We start from the raw sequence: 22,684 nt of genomic DNA, 5'->3' as shown, positions 1-22,684 counted from the left end.
GAAGACCTGCTGGGGTGGCAGAGGTTTGCTGTTAGTGACAGTTAAGATCTGGAACGAGCTTCCCATTTCCATCAAAAGCAGTCCATAACTCTGGCCGTCAGAAAGGCATTAAAAACCTGCCTCTTTAACAACTAATCTTCCTGGATTCCCACCAGTACCTTGCAATCTACTGTTTTCCAGTGCCAAGATGCCCATGGGAATTCGTCGTGCTTTACAAATATATAAATGAAATCCAATCAAATCAAATCTTGTTCTAGAACACAGGGGGTGACCTGGTCCGCGGTCAAATAATCACACAAATGTGAAAACATAAGCTCCTTTCTCCTTAGAGACCCTTCACCACCCTAGGGCCACAGACACGTGTATAGAATAAGAATCAATCTGGCATTAACAGTAAGAATAACAATCCTTATGTTGTCATCAGCAGTGGGGGTTTCTCTCCATGGCTCACCATGCCCTGGTGCTGTCCCCTCAACTCCTCATCTCTGCACTTCATGGGGAGACCCAAGAGGATTGTAATGGGGGACACAGAACAAACCCCCCAGGGAAAACATGAGCAGGCAACTAATTTCGGGTAAAGAAGTTACTGGCAGGCTTTGCCTTCCTCTTCCGAGTCTGAATATTCAGCAGTGTTTGCAGTGCTGGAGTCGGCTCCATGAACCGACTCCATGAGGATGACTCTCTGCAAGGCCAGGTACAGCAAGGAAGCATCGCCCATCTTTGGAATTGGAAAGGACCCTTTTAGGAGTAGGAAAGAGATAAGTCATGCATGTGTAAGAGCACTGAGTTCACAACTACATTCAAGGAAGTTCATGTAGTGATGCCCTTCAGTTCTTGTTTTTTATTGTGGGTACTTTGCTCCATTATGTTTCACTGTCTCTGGGTGGGCTACCCTCTGTGATCCAGTATGTATACACCAAGGATGCGTACTGTACCCGGCTGTGTAACAAAGAGGATCTCTTTGCAATGGCCCTCATTCACCTACTTTTCTAACTACTAAAGGAGAATGTTTGAGAGCCCCTGACTGACCAGCCAGGTGACAGTGGGAGGAGTTAAAGTGTTTCTTGTGCATCTCAGATCAGAGAGTACTGGGCCATGACAGCTGCTGTTCAGGTTATTTATACCCTGGTTTTAATAATTTGAATAATAAATCATTAGAATTGTTAATGTTTTAATTCTGTCACCTTCTCTTTATCGCACCTTCTTAGCCTCAGGGGCTGTGGGCTAACCAGTGCTTCCTGTGCAGCTCTGGCCGCTATCCTTCGCTCCAACCGCTCCTTGCTGGAACTGGACTTGGGTGGCAATAACCTAGGTGACGCTGGTGTGTCCCTGATCTGTGACGCCCTGAAGGAACCAGACTCCCGGCTGCAGAAGATCTGGTAAGGAGCTGAGGGGTGGAGGGCTTTTCTGTATGTACCAAGCATTTCAGTGTAAAACTAGGAGTGAGTGCTGCCCTATGTTCCAACAACTGATAAACAGAACAAGGTGGCTGATCAGGATTATTTTATGAAAAATCAGGACCCACACAGCCCATATGTACTGCGTGGCCAACAGTTTTATATTACAAAAGAATTTATTTTCATTTGTAATCAAATTTCATTAGTTCATCCAAAAATGACATCAAAGGAAAAATTCTGTCAAGACAGTCAGTTCAAAAACATACAATTGTGTTTACAATATATACAAGTGTACAGACATTTACGGTGAATACTCAAAATTTCACAACACCAAAAAGAAACTTAATACAAAATAGTTATATTCCAAACCAATTGCAACATAAACAACATTTACACGAAGCACAGTATTTACACATGGGAAGGAACCAGTCCTTTAACTAGAATACCAGTGGACAGGCGGAGCTAAAGGTGGAATACAGGTTGCCTGCCTATCTCACAACACCTGTGATGGAATGTTTATAAGATTGCCAGCAAGGGCCCACCGAAGTGGTATTAGTTAGTCCCTAGCTGCACCCTTCTTTCTTGTCACAGGCTGGGGGTCAACGCGTTTCGAACCGTAGATATTGTAGGTTCTCCTCAGGACAGGGACTGGGTAAGAGCTTATCTGTAAAAAGAATTAAGGGATGGTGTCAAACTTATATTGTCACACTGTAAGAGCCCTCTCTATCTCTGCACAAAGTGGTGACAGCAATTTACCTGCACAACGAGCATAAAGGCTGCAGGAGTGGAGGTGGACTGCAAATCAAAGGAAGTATTCTGAAAAAGCAAAAACGGAGGCAGTCAGGACTAGTAAGTTCACAAACGGCGTGCAGACACAGACACAACGAACAGGTTGTAGGGGATTGAACCTGTGTCGTACCTGTAGTGAGTTGAAGAGGTGTCATAAATCAGGGCGCCCGCATATCGGTGCGCGATCGATTGAATGGGCGGCTCACATACTTTTTCTTGTGTCAACTAAATGTGGCAAAGGGGGAGAGAGAGAACACTGTGGTGAGCAATGGACTCGTGGCAAACAAAACATGCAACCGCGGGTTCGTGCAGTGATTACAAACACGTCTCCTACCTGCACGCGATTACCATTACAGGGGGACGACTGTTCCACGAGACAAGTCCGGGAAATGAGGCGGGTATTGTTCTACCGCATACCGCTGTGGAAAAGGGAAACATACACGTTAACGGCTAGAAGAGTTATCGTGTAGTCACCAAAAGCAAATGGCTCAGGGCAACGGGGAGAGAAACTTACTTGTGCCGGAGAAGGAAGGATTCCTTTCCAATGCCGCGCCCGTAAACAATGTACCAAACGCGGGCCCGTGCCGGTACTTCTTAAAAGCAGTGGAATTCGGAGCATTAAAATCAAGAAAGGACATACTACTAGTCCTGGGGCTGCTGGTACTTGTGGTTCCATAGAGCGGAGTGAAGGAAGTTTTTGGCCACAGTGGGTTTTTTTGCTTACTGAGAAGCACATCGTTTGTTTACATAAATCGGACAGTGTCTACGAGCCCCATGATTGTTTACCCCACCACAGGATGTTGTTTTGTGCAACGGTGTTACCCATAGATCGAGCAATATTTTCAACATTCATAATTTCGAAAATAATCTGACACCACCGCTGCTAGTCAGAAGTCAAAGCGCCACATTTATACACAAAATTTGAACATTGTCTTCATGATTGTTGTTGAATCACAGATAGCCTGGCACCACCATTACTAATTAATAGAAAATGACAGTAGTGAAAAAGAAAAGCCATAGTGGGTGTACAATTGTGGGAAAGAGGCACAATTTACAAGAAAGCAAGGAAGCAGCACGGCTCCTACACAGCTCAGCTCGACAAGGCAAGGAAAGTGTAGTTTCCAAGTTCAGACATTTCGTAGGGGCCAGGATCATAAATTTGCAAGTTCAGACATTTCATTGAGGCCAGAGTTAGATGTATCGAATTTCAAGATAAGGTACGCCTCTTTTTGCGAAAGGCGTGCGTCTGGGTCCCCGCTGCCACCTCTGATGACTGCAAGCACAGTCCATCTCATATCATTTGCGGAGTGTTTGTGTTGTAGAAAATGAGAGACCAGTGGTGCCGTTATGTTCTTATTGTTTATTCTGGAGCGGTGTTGGATTATTCTATGGCGCACCTCCTGCGTGGTCTTGCCAATGTACAGCTTTTTGCAGGGACATTGAATGGCGTACACAGTATATTTGGTTTTACAGTTGGTGTGTTCATCATGACGCCAGAATTTATTGCTGTCAGTGAAGAGGGAACCCTCCATTGTTAGGTCACAAATTTATGGGTTCCTTCCCATGTGTAAATACTGTGCTTCGTGTAAATGTTGTTTATGTTGCAATTGGTTGGGAATATAACTATTTTGTATTAAGTTTCTTTTTGGTGTTGTGAAATTTTGAGTATTCACCGTAAATGTCTGTACACTTGTATATATTGTAAACACAATTGTATGTTTTTGAACTGACTGTCTTGACAGAATTTTTCCTTTGATGTCATTTTTGGATGAACTAATGAAATTTGATTACAAATGAAAATAAATTATTTTGTAATATAAAACTGTTGGCCACGCAGTACATATGGGCTGTGTGGGTCCTGAAATAATCCTGATCAGCCACCTTGTTCTGTTTATCAATTGTTGAGATCCGGGCTGGTGAGCTGTAGGATCCAATACCTTCATTTGTATACACTGCGTTGCAACAACATCAGGACTGAAACCAGGTGACAGTGGGAGGGTTAAAGTGTTTCTTGTGCACCTCAGATCAGAGAGTACTGGGCCATGACATCTGCTGTTCTGGTTATTTTTATCTTGTTTTTAAAGCTTGGAGTAACAAATCCCTTTCTCGCACCTTCTTAGCCTCAGTCACTGTGAGATAACCGGTGCTTCTTGTGCAGCTCTGGTCGCCGCCCTTCGCTCCAACCGCTCTTTGCTGGACCTGGACTTGAGAGGAAATGCACTGGGTGACGCTGGTACATCCCTGCTCTGTGATGCCCTGAAGCACCCCGACACCCGGCTGCAGAAGAACACGTAAGGATCAGGGTGGGGTTTATTTATTTTTCTCATCTGCAGTTTAAATGTTTTCTCAATATTTATTGAATATGAGTACAGAATCTCTCCTCCATATGTTTGTCTTACAGGCGGGTTTGAGGCAGTATCAGCACCCCGAGTCAAGAGAGTAAAAGAATGTCCCCAAAAGGATGCAGATTTTAAAAAGACTGTATTCATCACCCGTTTATAGGAAGAGCTAGAATTCACATAAAGATGACTTATGGTAGACACACGGAGGGAATAAAAATAAGCAACATTCACACTGGATGAAAAACAGAGTAAACAGTAAAACAAAACACAAATGGAAATTTAGAATAATTAGAGCATGGTTGAACAGGCAGGAGGGTGAAAAAACAACCCTCACAGTGTAATGAAAGGTTACCATTTGATGAGTGATAAAATGAGTGTCAGAAAGAATGAATACAACTCAACCAGCTTCTATTCATCCATCCCTGAATATTGAAGAAGACTTCGGCCACCCTCTCCCCTCCATCCTTGCCCTGCCTTCACCTCTAGTGCTTGGGAGTCACCAGCTCAGCTCTGAAAGCGAAGTCATGGTTTCAACCAAGACTTGTGAAAGTATCTGTTGGAAAGAATAGGGAGGGTGATAATCCCTGTGGACATCCACAAGTAACGTTCAGTGCCTTGGCCACACCTGCCCTATCGCTACACAGGATTGGTGTCAGACAGGAAGGAATGAACCCAAATGAATGAACTACCTGGTACCACAGCCCGGTACGGAATGCTGCTGAAAGATGCAGCAGGACCACCTCTGACACTTATATTGAGGAAGCAGCAGGTCCACCTCTGTCACCTATATTGAGAGTGCAGCAGGATCACCTCTGTCACTTATATTGAGGATACAGCTGAGTTGAGGAGAAGCTATTTTGGAGCGACTCTTAGAGCATTGGATTCCTTGGATTGCTGTGGCGATGACCCCATTAGCCGCCTGTTCAGTTTGCGGCTTCCATTTGGGGGGGCTTGCTTCCCTGGCTATCGAGGGCCGCTTTTCGGCTCTGTGGGCGAAGGATCTTCACATTAGGGCAGCTATGATCAATGCCCGGTCCCTTAGGAAACATCATGCTGATGTTCATGATCTTTTGGAGGATAATTCATTAGACATGCTGTTCCTAATGGAGACATGGCTCAATTCTTCTTCTGACCTTATTGTTTCCTTTGCCATTCCAGCAGGTTATAAGATCTCTAGAGCCGACCATCAAGGGGGGAGAGGTGGCGGTGTGGCCATCATATATAAAGACATCTGGGAACTCCGCTTGGGGGATTCTTCCGCTTGGGCAGGCTGTGAGGTGCTTGATTTCAGTATTCGTTTCTTATCCCACTTTACCCTGGGAGCCTCTTTGATCTATAGGCCCCCTGGCCCTGCAGGCCCATTTCTCCTGAACTGTGGGGATGCCATTGTCTTTAGGGCGCTAAGGTCCTCGCAATATATGGTCCTGGGGGACTTTATTATTCATTTGGATCGACCTGACGCCATGGAGCCGATCGACCTGCTGGATATTTTTCAAATGGGGTGCTACTGGTCTGATAGGGCTGGATGGTGTCTGTTTTCTAATGAGAAAGTGTGTGTATAAACTGATAAATGTAACAAAGGATGAGAAGAAAGGAAAGGAAAAAGAAAAGAAAAGCCATCAGACCACCTATTGGCGGAACTTCATCATCTGGGATTTTTGGATGCAGACTGGTATCCACTAGGTTCCTCACTTACAAGTATTGTGGGAAACTCTAGTAACGGATCCGTCAGTGATGGAAAGCCAGGCAGCAAATGTGTTATGAGCTGTGGGTAGTGAAAAGTTTCAGTGCTCAAAGAGAATGTGCTAATGAAGAGTGATAAAAGAGTGATATTTAAAATTGGCTAGCATGGTGCCTAAGAACACATTTTATTAAGGCGGTCACCATGATGACAAGGTTAAAAGCAGAGTTTGGATAGTGTTTCAACAAATACTGCTATCCATTGGTGAATTAACTGGTCGACATGTTTCAGTCAATAATGGCTTTCTTCAGGACCTATTACTACAACACTACTGCAACTGTGACAGAAAATAGTGAAAACTAAATACAATGCAAGAACAGTTAACCTACCATCTGATGAAATACTTAGTGGTAGGATCTGAAGTCATGGTTGTAAAAAATCCTCTCCCAAAATTTGCTTGGGAGTGGCCTCACCTCGCCTGGCACTCGCTCAGGTAATGAGGCCCCGCTCTGTCCGTCGGTACCTCAGACCCCTACTAAGCTGAGGGAAAGATTAGGGGATAGGGTGCATCTAGGTTATTAAACTATCTTCCCCTGTAGACCCTCTTTCCACGTTGTGTTCTTTGTTATTTTTCAAATGGCTCAACTTACCCAGCATGTCCGCCTTCCGACTCACCAGGCCGGTCATATATTTGATCCAATCTGCTCCAACTTCCCTATTTCCATAAGGGATCCATGCCCGGTGTCCTGGTCTGACCATGTCATATCTTATTTCTCTTGGATGATATCTAGTGCAGTGACACATGTTTGTTCCTACCAGAAGCCTGCTTTTGGGAAAATTGATCCTCTGGAACTCAAACAGGCTCTTGATCATTCTAGGCCTGTTTTGCTAGGAGAACTGGAGGAGTGTTTGTCGGGGGTTCACTGCTTGGGTTGCGAAGGCGGTTGTATCTGCTAGAGAAACGCCGTCTAAACCCTGGTTTAACTCGACTCTAAAAGCTGCTAAGCATGATTGCAAGATCTTGGAGCGAGCCTGGCGCCAGAGTGGATACTACCCCATAGCCAAGAGGAAACTCAGAGATACGCAAAAAATCTATTACAAGGCCATTGCCTTGGCTAAAGGGCAATTCTTTGCAGCTCGCATTGATTCTGCCAGGAACAATGCCAAGGAAATGTTCTCCATAGTGCAGAATTTCACGTCACTGCGGGTCCAAGCGAGTGTTACTCCATCTTCCCTCGCCTGGTGTAATACGCTCTCCTGCTGCTTCAGAGAAAAAAAATCAGGCCATCCAGGCTACATTTCCCTCTGGTAATGGCTGCCGCGTGGGACCTTTGGCTGTTCAATCTGCTCTCCTCACCTGCTCTCTGCCAGCATTCAGGGCAGTCGATCCCCTGGAATCTCTCAAAATCCTCAGGGGGATCAAGTCCGGCTCTCCTTCGGACTCCTACCTGGCTAGGCTTCTGGCAGCAGTGGCAGAGAGTGTGCATACTGTGGTGAATTGTATTGTCAATATGTCTCTTCAGACAGCAGTGGTCCCTCAGGGGTGGAAGCAGGCTAAGATCTTGCCTCTTCTCCAAAATCCCTCTCTGGATCCCCTTATCCCAGTGAATTATCGTCCCATCTCCCTCCTTCCAGCCATTGCCAAGGTCTGTGAGAAGGTTGTCAATAATCAACTCACAGATTATGTGGAGACTGAGGGACTCCTGCATCCTGCACAATCAGGGTTTCCAGCCTCTCACAGCACTGAGACTGTTTTAGTCGAGGTGGTGGAGGCTATTCGGGAGTGCCTCGACGCCGGTGGAAGGGCAGCATTAATTTTGCTGTACCTCTCGGCGGCGTTCGACACGGTCCCCCATGCTCTCCTTTTGGCCCAGCTTGCTAAGATTGGGGTATTGGGAGCGGTTTGGGGTTGGCTTAGGTATTTTCTGGAGGAGCGGGTCGAGAAGATTTGGCTCCCACCTTTTTCTTCCTCCCCTCAGCTGGTCACCACTGGAGTTTCGCAGGGTTCCTCCCTTAGTGCGCTCCTCTTTAACATTTATGTTACGCCACTGATATATCTGGTAGAGGAGCTTGGGGCTAAGGTGATGGCCTATGCTGACGACACGCAGCTGCTATGTACCTGGGTTAAAAAGGCATTTCAGGTTATAGTAACCATTTCTCCCAGCACGGCAAGGCTTCGGGCGATGTCACTTCACCTCAGGAATACATCAGTTCTAGCTGCACGGCAGGCCTCAGAGTACTCTGTGGAATACTCCCTCCTTGGAACTAGAACAACAATTGGGTCAGTTGCTCCCACTTTTATTCAATCAAATCAGACTGGGGATTATTTGCCTGCACTTTCAGAACCGGTTTGAGGCAGTTCTTTTTTCAGGTGTCCTCGCCAGGCTGTTCTCCATGGATAGTTTCTGTGCACAGTGATGCTCTGCACAGCAGGGCAAGCTCCATCCTGGAGTACCCAAAGCAGAGTTACAAGGCGGTGTGAGCTTTCTTCACCCGACCTCTAAACAGCCACACTCAACACTGATCACAGAAGAGACAAAAGGCAGGCTTTAAACAAAAGATACCTCACACCCTAAACAACAAACTGCAGACCCACCGGTTACACTCCACCTTATTCCAAATAGCAGTGCTACAGGAAACTGATCAATAGATCCTCTAAGCTAAAAGCCTAATTGGATTTCTAGAGGAGCTTTGTGTCCTGTGTCCCCACTCCAGTGTAGAGTTCTCCTTCCTCCAGCTTCAGGAATGTCAGGAATACACTGCACTAAGTGGGAAAATAACCTCACCTCCATCTTCCACATATAAACATGCAAGGGGCTTTGAAAATAGAACCCAAAGGCCTCCATTACTGTGGCCCACTTGTGTAAATAATGCATGTACCGCACTGGCCACATATGCAAAAACACGGCACATACATTTGGAATGTTAGCACTAGAATCTGGGTTAGCACAGACAAGCAGACATTTATGCCAGTGGGTGACTAGGCATTCACACCAGTGACACAGATAAAAAGGTTTCATCATAGTTATGAGTTGATAAAACATGGTACACTGTCACCACCATTCTACATGCTAAGCCCATGACCAAGACAGTAGTTAACTGTGCATAAAAAGAAGGGATGCTTGGTGCACCCCCAAGGTCACAGGGCAGGTCAGCACCTCAATCATGTGAAGAGGCAGGGGCAGATCTAGCCCGCTACTTACACACAAAGTTAGTTGGAGGCTGATGCCAAAATCAAAAGCCAGGATGCTAGATACTCAAAGTCGGACACTCAGAGCAGAGAAAAATGGCTGTACACCATCTAGGGGGCATTCTCATCCCAACAATACCTAACATGGCGGTCAATTAGGATGGCGGACAGACAAAGTCCGTCCGCCATCCTGTTGTAGGAAGGGACCGTCCGCTACAGGGGCGGAGGTCCCAGGCGTCGAATTAGGATGCACCCGCCACAGTGGCGGGTGCATCCCGCATTTTTAACAATGCGGCGGGCGGTGCTAAAAGCACCGTCTGCTGCAATGCCAAAAATGCATGTTGTGTGTTTCATAGCACAAGATGACAGGCACCGCGCGGTGCCTGCCATGTTGTACTTTGAAACGCAGGGGGTACCATAGGTACCCCCCATGTGCACCCCCTACCCCCCTTTCACTATGGGAGCCCGCGACGGGCTCCCAAAGCAAAGACCATATGCCTTTTCTTGGCGGCATTCCCACCACGGAAAGGCATTTCCCAAAGCACATCCTAATATGGCTGGCGGTGTCTGATAGACACTGCCACCATATTAGACCTTTTCCGCCACGGTCGCAAGGCGACCGCGGCGGAAAAGTGGCAGACGGTCTTCCCATCCGCCGCGGACCCCCCAGCCATCCTAATGTTGTGGGGGGTCTTTTCTGTGAGGATGGTGGACGGATTGCCTCCGCCGGGCCGGCGGTGGCTACCGCCAACCCGGCAGGGGCAATCGGTCCGCCATCCTATTCGACCCCATGGTGTTACCATCAGGCATCACTGCGGGATCCAGAGCAAATGTTTAACCTAGTGCCTGGTCTGTGACTGAGGTGGCAAGGTGGCAAAATAACGATGTATAGGATGTGGACCTACTAATTACCAGTGGCTGAGATTAATTTAAGCATCCCATTCATCACTTATTTAATACCCAAAATGTCTGTGCATGACCATCTGTCCTCCGCTCAGACTACCCATTGTGAGGATCTTCAGTCGCAGCAGTAGGGCAGGGTCCTCCACAGGAATTTACACACTCTCCAACTACATGCGGGTGAACTGAGTGGCGACTTCTGATTGTAAGTGATCCTCAACCTGAAGTGGTAGATGTCACCCTTGTGGCCAGGTGCCCTTCCATGAAATCGGCCCACTCGCATCTGTAGATTTTTGGTCTGTCCACTCTACAGACCCTCCACCTGGCGATGTCCTGCATTGGTGTCTATTCCAAGATAAGGAATCATCTGTTAGTAGTTTCTATCAGAAGAACAACTTACTTACCTTTCTTTTGTTCTGTGAAGTGGCATATTTTTAATATCATTTGCCATCCGGTAATAGGTGTTTTGGAGTTTTGGTGCTTTAGTATTCTCTAACTTAACTCTTTCCATGCTCATGACGAGCTGAGCTCGTCATGAGCCACGACGCTTCGGTGCTCATGACGAACTCAGCTCGTCATGAGCCGTGGAACGCTCGCATGTGGGGATAATTCCAGGGCTGTGCTGAGCGTTCCAAGGGAACAGGTGTGGTCATGACGAGCTGAGCTCGTCATGAGCACAGGAGCGCTGTGCGCGCCCCCTCCCCCCCAGCACAGCGGGAAAATAACCCCCGCAGCGAAGGGGTTAAACACGTTAATATGTGCTTATATGTTTGTGAATTCCTTGGTACATCTAAAATATGGTTTTACTCTTTCGTCATAACTTTTTCTAATCATTGATGGCAAAAGTCTTCCTATGGGCATTTGAAGGTAGATATGTAAATGGATTTTATTGAGTTTTTATCTTCTGGTATTTTATATGTTTTATTATGACAAATCTTGTTTTTAATGTTGTTTGTATATGTGTCTTTTATGATTGTCCATAATCGAATAAAGACTAATTGAAATAGAAATTGAGATTTGAACATCTAAAAAGGTTCCAAGTTATTAATCAATACACTGGTACCATCTGTTATTCACACTGCACTCCTGAGGATGAGAAAAGCGAGGTTGGAAACTGACATCACAGCACAGGTATGGCACTTACATCCGGCTGTTGCTTCACATCTGGGGCAGTATGGAAGCCAGTGAGAGCTGCACTGCACCCCTAGCAGTGTGCGGGAGCACTGCTGAAGATAAGTTTGCTGATCCAGGTTGGTATCGTCAGAGAAATCTAAGGTGAGGAAACCATGGTTAGGTAGAATGTCCACCAGAAAAGGATTTCCTGAAAGTATTTAACTTGTTAATTTATCGAATTTGGAGTTACCTACTTCTCCTTTAAAATTATTCACACATTTTAAATTGGTCACTGATCTTCAACTTCTCTTGGTTGGCCACTCTGTTGATGCCTTAGGTTCCCCTCAGGACGTGTATGCAGTCAACTGGTTGAGAAAGATTGTGGTAGCAAACCTACATCTAAATCTGGATACATTTAGTACCTCCTTAGATCAGGGAGGTTCACCTCAGAGCTGGAAGACAGTGATTGTGAAACAGCTATTAAACAAAACAAATCTAAACTCTGAAATATGATCGGACTATCATCCCATTTCTTGGCTCCCTTGTTTCAGTAAAGTCTTAGAGAAGAGTCTCTGATCTCAGATGAGTGAATGTTGTGGCATCCTAAGTCATTTTCAGGCTAGATTCCATGAGTGTTAAAGCGCTGAGCTTGTTGTTCTCTCATCAGTGGATTACCTTTGCTTGATTGTGGACAAAGGTGGAGTTGGAGCAATGGTGTTAGTCGATTTATCCTTTGCTTTTGTTACCACGGATGAGACCATCATGCTGTCTTGATTGTCCAACATTGGGGTCTGTGGTAAAGCTCTGCAACGTCTCTCTGCATTCTTTAAAGATGAAAAGTAGATTGTAGCCTTTTCACCAGATAAGACAGATGCCAGGAGCCTTTTCTATGGTGTTCTAAATATTCCAAACTCTCACCATAACTATTTAACTTCTCTATGTTACCATTAGCGAGGTTAGTTGTAGAATATTATTCCTCCTTCTACAAGTACGCAGAAGGAGAAACATACACAGCTGAACCTCAAGCCATCAACAACTGCTCCTCCAAGCTTTCATGACCAACATCCCATTACTAGTTATTTGACTGTTTATGGCCATAAACCACGTGATATTGGATCCAGATAAGACCAGGTTACTTTATCTTCTCTTCAGTCATCTTGTACAACTTTAATTCCCTGGTGTTAGACTTGGCACCTTGGCGTGAGTCTCCCTTCCTCTTTTTGCTGATGTGCCTCCGATGTTTTTCTGGTATTCGATGCTCAGGGCACTGCGCCATGGCCAATAAGTGCGGCAGATCAAGTGCTCCCAATGTAAAGTGTATATGTGATTGATTTCCATGATTGGCTCATTTGACTTACTGTCAGTCCCCAGTAGCGTGCACTAGGAGTGCCAGGGCTTGTAAGTACAAATACTGCTAGTGGGCCTGCAGCACTGGTTGTGCCACCCACAGAAGCAGCCCGTAAGATGTGTCTAGGTCTCCCATCGCAGAACCTGCGTGCGTCTCGTACTGTCATGCTAGCTGGGCAAGTGTAAATTGATGTAAATGTAAATTGTAAATGTAAAATGTAAATTGATACTTGTATAGCGCACTACTCACCCGCAAGGGTCTCAAGGCGCTTGTACGAATACCGCTGTGGAACCCATCCTGTCTTTCCCTGTGAGGTGTCCACTCCTGGGCACCCCCAAGGTGGAGGCCAGGCATCCTTAGCATTGTGGCGGCCGTTGTGGAGATTAAGCAAGCTATTGCCCAGAGTTGCAGAGTGGGACTCCATGATTGGAATAGGCACCGAGGCGAGAATTATCAGGTCCGTGGAATTTTTGAGCCCAAGACCCACCGAGGCGGGGAATTGAACCCTGGTCCCGGGCTAGACCTCCGCATCAGGGTCTGCCGCTCTAACAATTGAGCCACACTTCTCCACCTCTAACCATTGAGCCACACTTCTCCACACACTTGCCAGCCCTGAAACCTTCCCTTTACTTCATATGAGTCACTCCTATGGTAGGCCCTCGGGCAGGGTGCATTGTAAGCATAAGGTAGGACAAGCCAGGTGCGTGGCATGTCCTAATAGTGAAGTACCACCATTTTCGTTCTTCACTATTGCAAGGCTACCTGCTCTCCGTAGGCCAGAATGGGCTGCCGGAATTATTACACCCTATAATCCCGACAGACCCAGAGAGCACGGTAGAGAGTCAAGTTTAGTATGCCTGAACTCAGAATAATAAAATACTTATTTTAGTAAAGTTTATTTTAATATCCTGTGTTTGCAAATGCTACTTTTAGAAAGTTAGCATTTGCTTGCCTAACCATTTCAGCTGCTTCTGCTCGTATCTGTATTTTACTGTCTGGTTGTGTGAGTGACAGGGCTGGGAGACGACAGGTGGTGAATAGGACGATTACACCAGGATGGGTGGGGGGAGTTCCCCTTGACTCTAGATAGGCCTGTACTCTGCCACCTGAATGCCGGCTCCGCCTCCTGGGGCGCGGCTGACGACTCTGACCTTCACCGTGTAGACCGTCAACAGAGTACTCCTGGACTGTACTTGTCTCCACAATGCTGGCTCCACCTCCTGTGGAGCGTCTGCAGGGCCTGCCCTGCCAACTGAAAGGAAAAGCCAGACTTTGCAAAACAGAGTGCTCATGAACTGAGATGAGCTATGCAAAGGTCCCCCTGGCCTGCCAAGACAAAAGAAACCGAGTATAAAGGTAGGAGCCCTGCTCCTAAGAAATTAGATCCAGTTTTCCGCAACGAACCTCTGCCCAACTAGAAGCGGTGGTGCCTTGCTGAGGAAGGAGAGGAAAAGACCAAAGAGGACTTTGCTTTATTGTGCTCGAAACTATCTCCAAGGGCTTGATCTGAGCTTGCCCCCTGACCTGAACCCCAGGACCATTGGGTTCTATTCTGCCTGTGCCCGTCTGCTGTTGGGCCCTCAAGTTCTTATTCCCTCGCCGGAGTTGTGACTCGGGTGCCTTTGCCCTCCAAGGTCGTGACAGCTCGGAGCCAGGCCGCCCCGCCGCAGAGAGCCCCGCTCAAGCTTGAGTCGCTCTCCGCTTCAGAGCCTGGCCGCCCACTCTCCTGACACCTCGCCTGCTACGGAGCGCATTGTGCGCCTCTCATCTTCTCCCGCCGGACTCTGCACAGAGAGCATTTCATCGCCTCGGACGGTCCGTACGTACCCGACTGTCTCGCTTTGCACCAAGGCTTGTGCCGCACCTCAAGAAAGGCCTTCCGTACAGTGGTACCGGAGGCCCGTGCTGCACCTGTCTGCCCGAGAATGCGATGTCCCATCCAGATCCACAGGTACGACCCGGCGCACTAAGAAGTAGTACGCCCCGCAGGCCTGAACGGCGTCTCGCCCAGTGAGGTGCTTCGACCCCGGATCGCCGCAACCCTCCATCGTCCCGCTCACCCGCCTCGCACCTCGAGGGGACTTCGAGCCGGATACCTCCCCGGAGAACCGTCGGCCTCGTCCCGGGTCCGCCCTCAACAAGGTCGCCCCTGAAACGCCTCTGACATTCGACACAAGGTACAGGGTCCGCAACGTCCTGTTTTCCCTGTCATCCTTCGTTCATCGACCTACAGCGTACCTTGCTGGTAAAGAACACTAAAGAGAACAATTGCCTATTTTAATCTGGTGGCCTCATTCGCTAAACGTTATATTGGTCTTGTGATAATTCTGCAACTAAGTATTTTTATATGAAGCTACGTATTTTTGATACAACTTCTACGACTGCTGTCCGTTTGTGGTGGGTCATTGTATTTACTGTATGTGGTCATAAATGCTTAACTGTCTTAGCGCCCTGAAGATTAGCCTTGGCTGCTCGCACCACGCAACCCATAGGGTGAGCAGGGGTTATTCTGAAGGGGTAATTTCCTTGCCCTACGTAGAGGAGAGAGTCCCTGTTTTTCACTGGTGCTTACCTGTGCCAACCGGAGACCCCCGATTCTAACACCTGGTCAGAGACTTTGGGCCTGTGTCTTAAACCACAAACCCAGCCTAAAATTTAAGTGTTCTGCTAGATGACAAGTTATCATTAAAAGTGCTGGCAAACCATGGTCTGAAGATGTGCTTTAAGTGTCAGAAAAATGGCATGATCTTTGCCCCCTTATATCAAGCTGGTCCATCACATAACCATAGTTGGTACCCTAACTCAGAAGAATGATTACTGAAATGCCATTTATATCGCAGCCCCTGCCGCCATGTTTAACCATCTAGGGCTGGACCAAAATGCAGCTGCTGTGCTAATTACTGGCACACCGATAAAAGTACATCTTACACTGATATTAGCCCAGCTGCATTGGTTCCCCATAAAAAAATGTGTTTTATTTGAAGCAATTGTGGTTGTATATAGAATTATTAGCAAATGTACAATATCTCCTGTCTGATAAATTCTTTATTCATCTTCCTTCCAGAAGTCTTTTGTCTTCTTTGTCATGTTTTTTAACGACCGCCAGAAAGAATGAGTCTAACTCGTGTTGGGGACAAAGCCTTTAGCACTGCAGCAGCAAAGGCATGGCATCTGCTGCCTTGTGCTCCTTGTATGGACTCTAATAATATCTCACTTCAAAAGTCTTTCACAACTGACCTATTTCAATATTGGCCAGCAGTCCCAGTCTCAGTTGACACATCGAGATGACTAGAAAGCGTCAGAAATTATTCATTGGCCAACACCTGATTCTGTAAAAGTCAGATGGTGCTTTGTATCTGTTGCTAAAATTCATAAGAGATTTATTAATCAATTGTTTGAGCTATAGTCAGACCTATTACCAAACAACGTCATAAGGGAATTACTTTTACTTGGTCTGAAAAGGTTGATAAAGTCTTATATTCGTACTATCTTGTAAGCATCGATGGTTCTCCTTAATCAATAGTTATGATCATATCACCCACCGACAGTCTTGGGGTCGCAGCTGTGTCTCTGGTGTTTCAGATGCTCTGTGGGAAAGTCAACTGATGTGGAGATTTCTGTTCTATCATCAGACCCTAAGGTTTAACATTGGACTGTTTATTGCCCGATAGACATTGTAGAACCAGTGAAACTAACAGATAATTTAGCAAGATTAGCGCCCAAAGAGTTTCTGCTCATGTTGACTCTCGAAAAACAGTCTCTACTCCCTCAACACTAGCTAAATCTGTACCGAATGTTATCTATAAAATTCTTCCCAATCAAGAACAGGATTACAAAAATGCAAGCATGATCTTGTCAGGAACTCCAAATGATGTCCAACAAGTTTCTGCTGATGACAATCCCCAGAATCTAGACCTGCCTAACCAGAAGGAAAGCTGCAGGCATAACTCAGTGCCATAGGGAAAGGAGGATAGGATACATATAGAGAGAGGGAAACAAATAAAACGTCAAGGTCTTCTGCAGTGATATGTTCTCTAGGTTCACTTGAGTCACAGGGTTCAATTTTCTGACCCCCTGGCTCCAAGGACTCAGTCAGGACTCAGTCAGTGTGTCATTCGAATCAGAAATCCTATTGGACTGCAACAATACACAACCTACTGAGCAATGATTGTGTAGACAGTGTTTCTGGTAGCAATCAGTCCCATCAAATGGATTGGAGACAATTAGTGGACACCCAAATCCTTTTTTGAAAAAGGAATAACACACTCAAAGGCTAGGACACAGAATACACATTTAAAATGTTTACTCCAAAATCCTAAGGTAGCGAATATGAATCTTAACCCCACTAATGAGAACTACAGAAAACATCCTAACATGCTTATTGCATTTTGTAGTCCTAACACTCTCTTTGTGCTTTTTCTAGGCGCTGTGCTAGTTCTAGCAGATTAGTAAATATACTGCCTAATTTTGGGTTTCACAGGTGGAACACCTTCACATATCTGTTTTCAATAAGTCCTTATTGTTCTTCATGGATCTTAGTGAAAAACTGTGGATAAACCTAGAGTCGCCTGTGAAGGTCTCTCGACACACAGTATCCATCGACGGGAGTCATTGCTGAAGCTGCACTTCTCTTGTCTGATATCCATCGTACAAAGCTCTTCTCTAACCTATGGCCACATACAAGAGACTTTATAAGGTTTGCTCAAAGAACCTGTTGAAAACGATGTGTTTGTTTGGCTCTCTATATAGTGCATTAAAATGAAGACCACTGTGCAGAGAGTCCTGTGGGTCTCTAGATTGGTATACAGAGGCAAAAGTAGATAATACTAACGTTCTATTTGTGGTAGTTTGGGCAAGCAGTTAAGCTTATCAGAGGGTGGTGCTAAGCACGGAGTCTGTGCTTCTTAAATCCACGGAAGAGATCAGGGCAAACCTAGACCGGGGAGGTAGAGCCGCATTGATTACGTTAGATTACGTTTCCCCCTCTCCCTCTATCCTCAGTTTGCGCGCCTGTTCTTAGCGCCGGGACACCCCTTTGCCGGGGTAGCTGTTGCGCTTCACCAAATCCTGAAATAGAAATAGAAAATAGATAATTCAGCGGCCTTTCATACGGTCCATCATGACCTACCGATGGACCATCTGTGAGAGAGTAGAGTCCAGGGCAGCACCTGGAAACTACTATTTTAATCCTTTCTGTCAGACAGAATACAAACTGTTTCGCTAGGCAACTTCTCTGCCAAACCATTTTCACTGCCTTCTGGTGTCCCACAGGGGTTGTCTATAAGCCTGACTCTTTTTAATATTTATGTTGTGTAGTTCCTATAGTACCCTATATGAAGGGCCTGCTGGTTTGGTGGGCATATACTGTGGGTTTGGTGGCAGAAGGACTCTGAGCACCCCCACCGTATATGTCAGGTTTGTTTTCGCATTAGCTAGCTCACAGTGCCACTAGAGTCTCCTCTTATCGGGAAGAGAATAGTTTCTGGCAACCTTGGAACATGAACTCTCTGATCCCTCGGAATTGTGGAAACAATAAACTACTTTTCGCTCAGTCACGTTGTGCCATCTTATCACTTCTCAGAGAGATACACAGAATAAAGAGACGTGGTGTTTCAATAAGTATTTATTGAACATTTGTCATTCTGTTGTAAAATATATGTATTGCAGAAATCATCAAGCAACAGCAGAGATATATGATTAGCAGTACTACGAGAGTAAATGGATAGAACAATTCTACCATATTGCAATAGTCATGAATACATACATGAATAAAAAATCCATAGCCAAAAGTTTTACGCCCTATGCCGTACGCTCATACTCCTACGATGCCTAAGTAAATGTACCTAAGTGTACCTAGCATATGTGTGTAGGTATAAGCCAGGAATCCCTCTAGGATTTAGCTGAAACCCTCATACCTGCAGAGAGAGTGTGGGACCCCGTTCAGGTCCCGAGTTAGACACCCCGCCCGGGCTGTCTCAGACCAATGTCGACTAAAGCGACTGCATGCAGGAGCCTCAGCATCTCTGGACAGTGTGTCAGCATGGAAGTCTCAGTTCCCTCTGGTTTACAAGGGCAAGAAGTGGTATATTTATACCCTGGGGACTCGTATGAGATGAATTGGGTCTAGTTAGCCTCTAAGGAAGACGTAAGGGGTGAACTTTGTACAGATATATTATGCAGGTGGAATATTCCTAGAAAGTCATGCATACTTTATGAGTACAGTGTGGGCCTGTGTTTGGGAAAAACCCTGCTGGAATCGAGACCAAAGGCGAGATAACGTTCAGCCCTCAGAGCTCGTTATGTGTGGCGGGTACTAATGGGGGTGAAATATCATGCCTATATAAGGAGTCATGACTATAAAAGGATATGTACAGGTATGACCGTAATAGGGCATATGCAGCTATAACCATAAACGGCTAAGTACGAATATGATCACATTATGGAAAATACGAATATGTGCATATTTGGGTATGTATCAGCGAATCTATTTTAGGGCCTGTATACAACATATAACACCCACTCCTCTTCTGCATAGGATAACTCTAACCATATAAAATCTCGGTGATTTAAAAATATTTCTAAAAGCATATAAAAACATGGGTTTAAAATCTGCCTTAAAATCTCGTATTAAAAATGTTTTTTTTCTAAAAAACAGAAAATTTTCAAATTTGGTTATTTTCAATTGTCACTCAAAAAAGAAGGGTCTTTGTTTCTCTATAGAAGTTGTGTAACTCCAAGCGGGAGAAGGCCATGCTTTACTTTATGGAGCCGAATTCTTTCCCAGGACGCGATGAGCCAATTTCAGATTAAGTGTCCTGGCTGGAAAGCACAACATCTTCGATGTCGGCCGCAGTTGATGATAAATCCAGTGCCTCACAGAGAACATCAATAGCACATAGGTGAAAGATAGTGCTTCCAACACTCTGTGCTGCTGCAGCTTGAGTGGCAGATGTTACCTGGTCACCTGACAAGAGACACCTAATCCACCAGGAGCAAATGGCACCTGTGGATTCTCAAGGAATTCGTTCATCAAGATTGGAAGTGGCTGGGAACAGCGCAGGGCATGGGCCTTTATGGGGTCCAGCATTGCATTTGTTTCTGGCGGCGCATGGATCTACCATGCATTCTTCTCCACAGAACAGGCATCGAAGCACAGGTAGGATGCAGTCTACCCAGACTAGTCTAAATGACAGGAACCATGATGCATTTAGTTCTCTTTGGCATGGGAGGCCCAGAAGCTGTACCATGCGTTCACGGTACTTCTGCTCCAGTAGTATGTTAGCCATTCCTTCTGGAACTGGACCATCCATTGCGTAGTAGACGTATTAGGACCAGGACTAAGCATGGGCGAATTTTGCGAATCTGGCGTTCACGAATTTGCGGATTTGCGAACTCGCAATCCGCAAAATCCGCGAATTCTCGCGAATTTGCAGATTTTTTTTTTTTGTGTTCGCAAGGATTTCTGCCAGTTCGCGAGGGTTTTGTACCAGTTTGCAATTGCGAACTTACATGTCGGCTCGCAACGGTCGCGATTATGTTGTTTCTACGTCTGGTTCATCATCACAGGTTCCCAGCACCCTCTGTTTCACCCATGCCACCCTCTGGTATATCAATGCCACCCTCTGGTTCATCATCACTGTAGATTATGGGGGGGAAAAGCAAGCACGCCTGCCCTGCTTCAACTGACATGAATTAATTTGGGGTTGATTTATTAATGTGTCACTGTTTTAAAATTCCAGTCTGGCACCTGCTTCCTTATCTGTAATTTGCTTTCTGTTGCAGTGCAATTTTTTTTCCAGGGCCTTTGTGGCCTACTTGTAGCCATTCTATGAGCCTGCTGTGAGGGTCAGAGCAGGGTCATACAATTGTTGCAACTAGCAACTGAACTCTGGAGGGGCCCCAGTCAGGAAGCACTACAGGGAATGGTTACTAATGATGAGTTTGAACTTTTGCACCTGCTGAATGCTTTCACTTTTGCAAAACTCGTTTTTCTGCAGAACAGCAACTGTAATGCCCCAAACAAACTTACTTGTGAAAGTTGATTTCTAATCCAAAAGTGATCCCAAGAAAGTCAAAAGGCCTAAAATCCAAAAAAGTGCAGGCAAATGTCAACCTGAGGAGTTATTCTGATAAAAATCATCATTTTCAGAAGGTCTATGCTGCTTGCTAGTGGATTTCTTGTGCAGAATTGCAAATTTTGTAATTTCGCGAGTGCGAGATTGTTGCTGCCTACATGTTCGCAATTGCGAACTCTTGCGATGCGTCGCCAAAGTCCTGCGGGATCCCGCAGCAAGATCCAAAATGGTGCAGCACTCGCAAAATATCGAGAAAAACAACTCGCAAACGCTGAATGACGGTAAGTGAACGCCGCACGCCGCAAAATTGTATCACCAAGAAAAAAAAATCCGCTGCGTGCGAATTTGCGGATTTTGCGGGAAATTCACGAATCTCGCGGATTGCGAAGTTACAGAAAATCCGCAAAATCCACGAGCGGAACAGATTTTCCGCCCATGCTTAACCAGGACTCCTGCAATCAGGAATAGAATTAGCGGGAGTCCTCCGAATATGGGGTGTATAAAATTTGGGATTACTCCAATGACAGTCTGAAAGGTACTTAGCGATACAAAAGGGGATGATGGACGGAGCACTTGAGCAAATCAAGCACTCACCCCCAGTCAACTGATCTGGGTTTAATCCATCACCATTCTTTAGCTCAATCCGCCACCCCAGATCAGAAATGGCCATATGCAAATCAGTCTGACGCTGTGCCTCATTGGAACTGTCCAGCCCGAACTGCCAAGCCATGGCTTCCCTGGACCGGAAACAAGCATTCTGGGACCGGCTTCGGGTCTTAACCCTCGTCAGCCAGGCTATCTTGAATCCAGTCTGTAAGGTACTTAACAGTCCTGACCCTACGGTTTTAAATAGGTGTACAATACCACTTGTATCAGACATGTTAAAGACACGACCCACCATTTCTGCAAAATGAATGGGCCAGTTTGTACATATGAGTGCCTGTATCTCAGTCGAGGTCCTTGCAAGCTGCAGTTCATAGGTTTCTCGAGCGGAGGTCAAAGGCACCAGTTGCTGTAAAAGCATGGCTATCAATCTGCTCAAAGTATCACATTTTATAAAAGAAACATTCAGTGAAGGCCAAAGCGGCGCCTCCCTGACTATGTTCAGTGGTGAAACCAATACTTGCATTCAACAAGTAACCCTGGAGTTAACGGTGACTAGATAGGTGGCGCCTGGAAGCATGCCACAGCAACCTTGATCATTCAGCCTCAAGACAAATTTGCTATTGAGCCACTACAGGCTCCGTGCAGAGAAATGTCCTGGCACATGAGTGAACCGCTTAGTGCGTTTCTGCAGTTTTTACCACTTATAAACACTTCACAATCTCCGCTCCAGCATCAGTATTTATAAGGTAACTCCCAAGTTTGCTTAAAGTACTCCTTACCCATTTTGTCATATTTGCCTGTCTGCTTTTGTTCAAGGCAATACTGGAACTGAAAAGTAGTGATCGGCAGTGTTATTTGGCAATGTACTAGCCGTTCTATGGATGGTGACTCTATCAGCGGCCCTCATCCTCCTGGACCTCTCCGCGGCCTTCGACACTGTCTGACACCGTACCCTAGTGCAGCGCCTCAGCGACGTCGGCATCCAAGAGAAGGCACTGGAGTGGATCATCTCCTTCCTCGCCGGAAGGACACAGAGAGTCCGCCTCCTCCCGTTCAGATCAGAAGCCACGAAGTCATCTGCGGCGTTCCTCAAGGCTCCTCGCTCAGCCCAACACTCTTCAACGTCTACATGAGCCCCCTCGCAGCCATCGCACGCCAGCACAACCTCAACATCATCTCCTACGCCGACGACACCCAGCTGATCCTCTCCCTCACCAACGACCCCGCCACCGCCAGAGCCAAC

General features: G+C 46.1%; 1 protein-coding gene across 4 annotated transcripts in view; it reads left to right on the top strand.

The window, feature by feature from the left end:
- The window catches only part of LOC147709940 (NACHT, LRR and PYD domains-containing protein 12-like), a 521,467-nt gene that overhangs the window by 182,366 nt on the left and 316,417 nt on the right, over window positions 1-22,684 (top strand). For all 4 annotated transcript variants that reach the window (XM_086928353.1, XM_086928352.1, XM_086928351.1 and 1 more), the window contains exons 6-7: window positions 1,209-1,379; window positions 4,307-4,477. In XM_086928353.1, coding sequence (XP_086784479.1) covers window positions 1,209-1,379; window positions 4,307-4,477 — 342 coding nt within the window. The remainder of the gene's footprint in view (window positions 1-1,208; window positions 1,380-4,306; window positions 4,478-22,684) is intronic.

This window comes from Lissotriton vulgaris, chromosome 6 (genome assembly GCF_964263255.1).
Source record: "Lissotriton vulgaris chromosome 6, aLisVul1.2, whole genome shotgun sequence".
Taxonomy (NCBI): Eukaryota; Metazoa; Chordata; class Amphibia; order Caudata; family Salamandridae; genus Lissotriton; species Lissotriton vulgaris.
The sequence above is the reverse complement of the archived record's forward strand: the minus strand, read 5'-3'. Positions and strand labels throughout refer to the sequence as shown.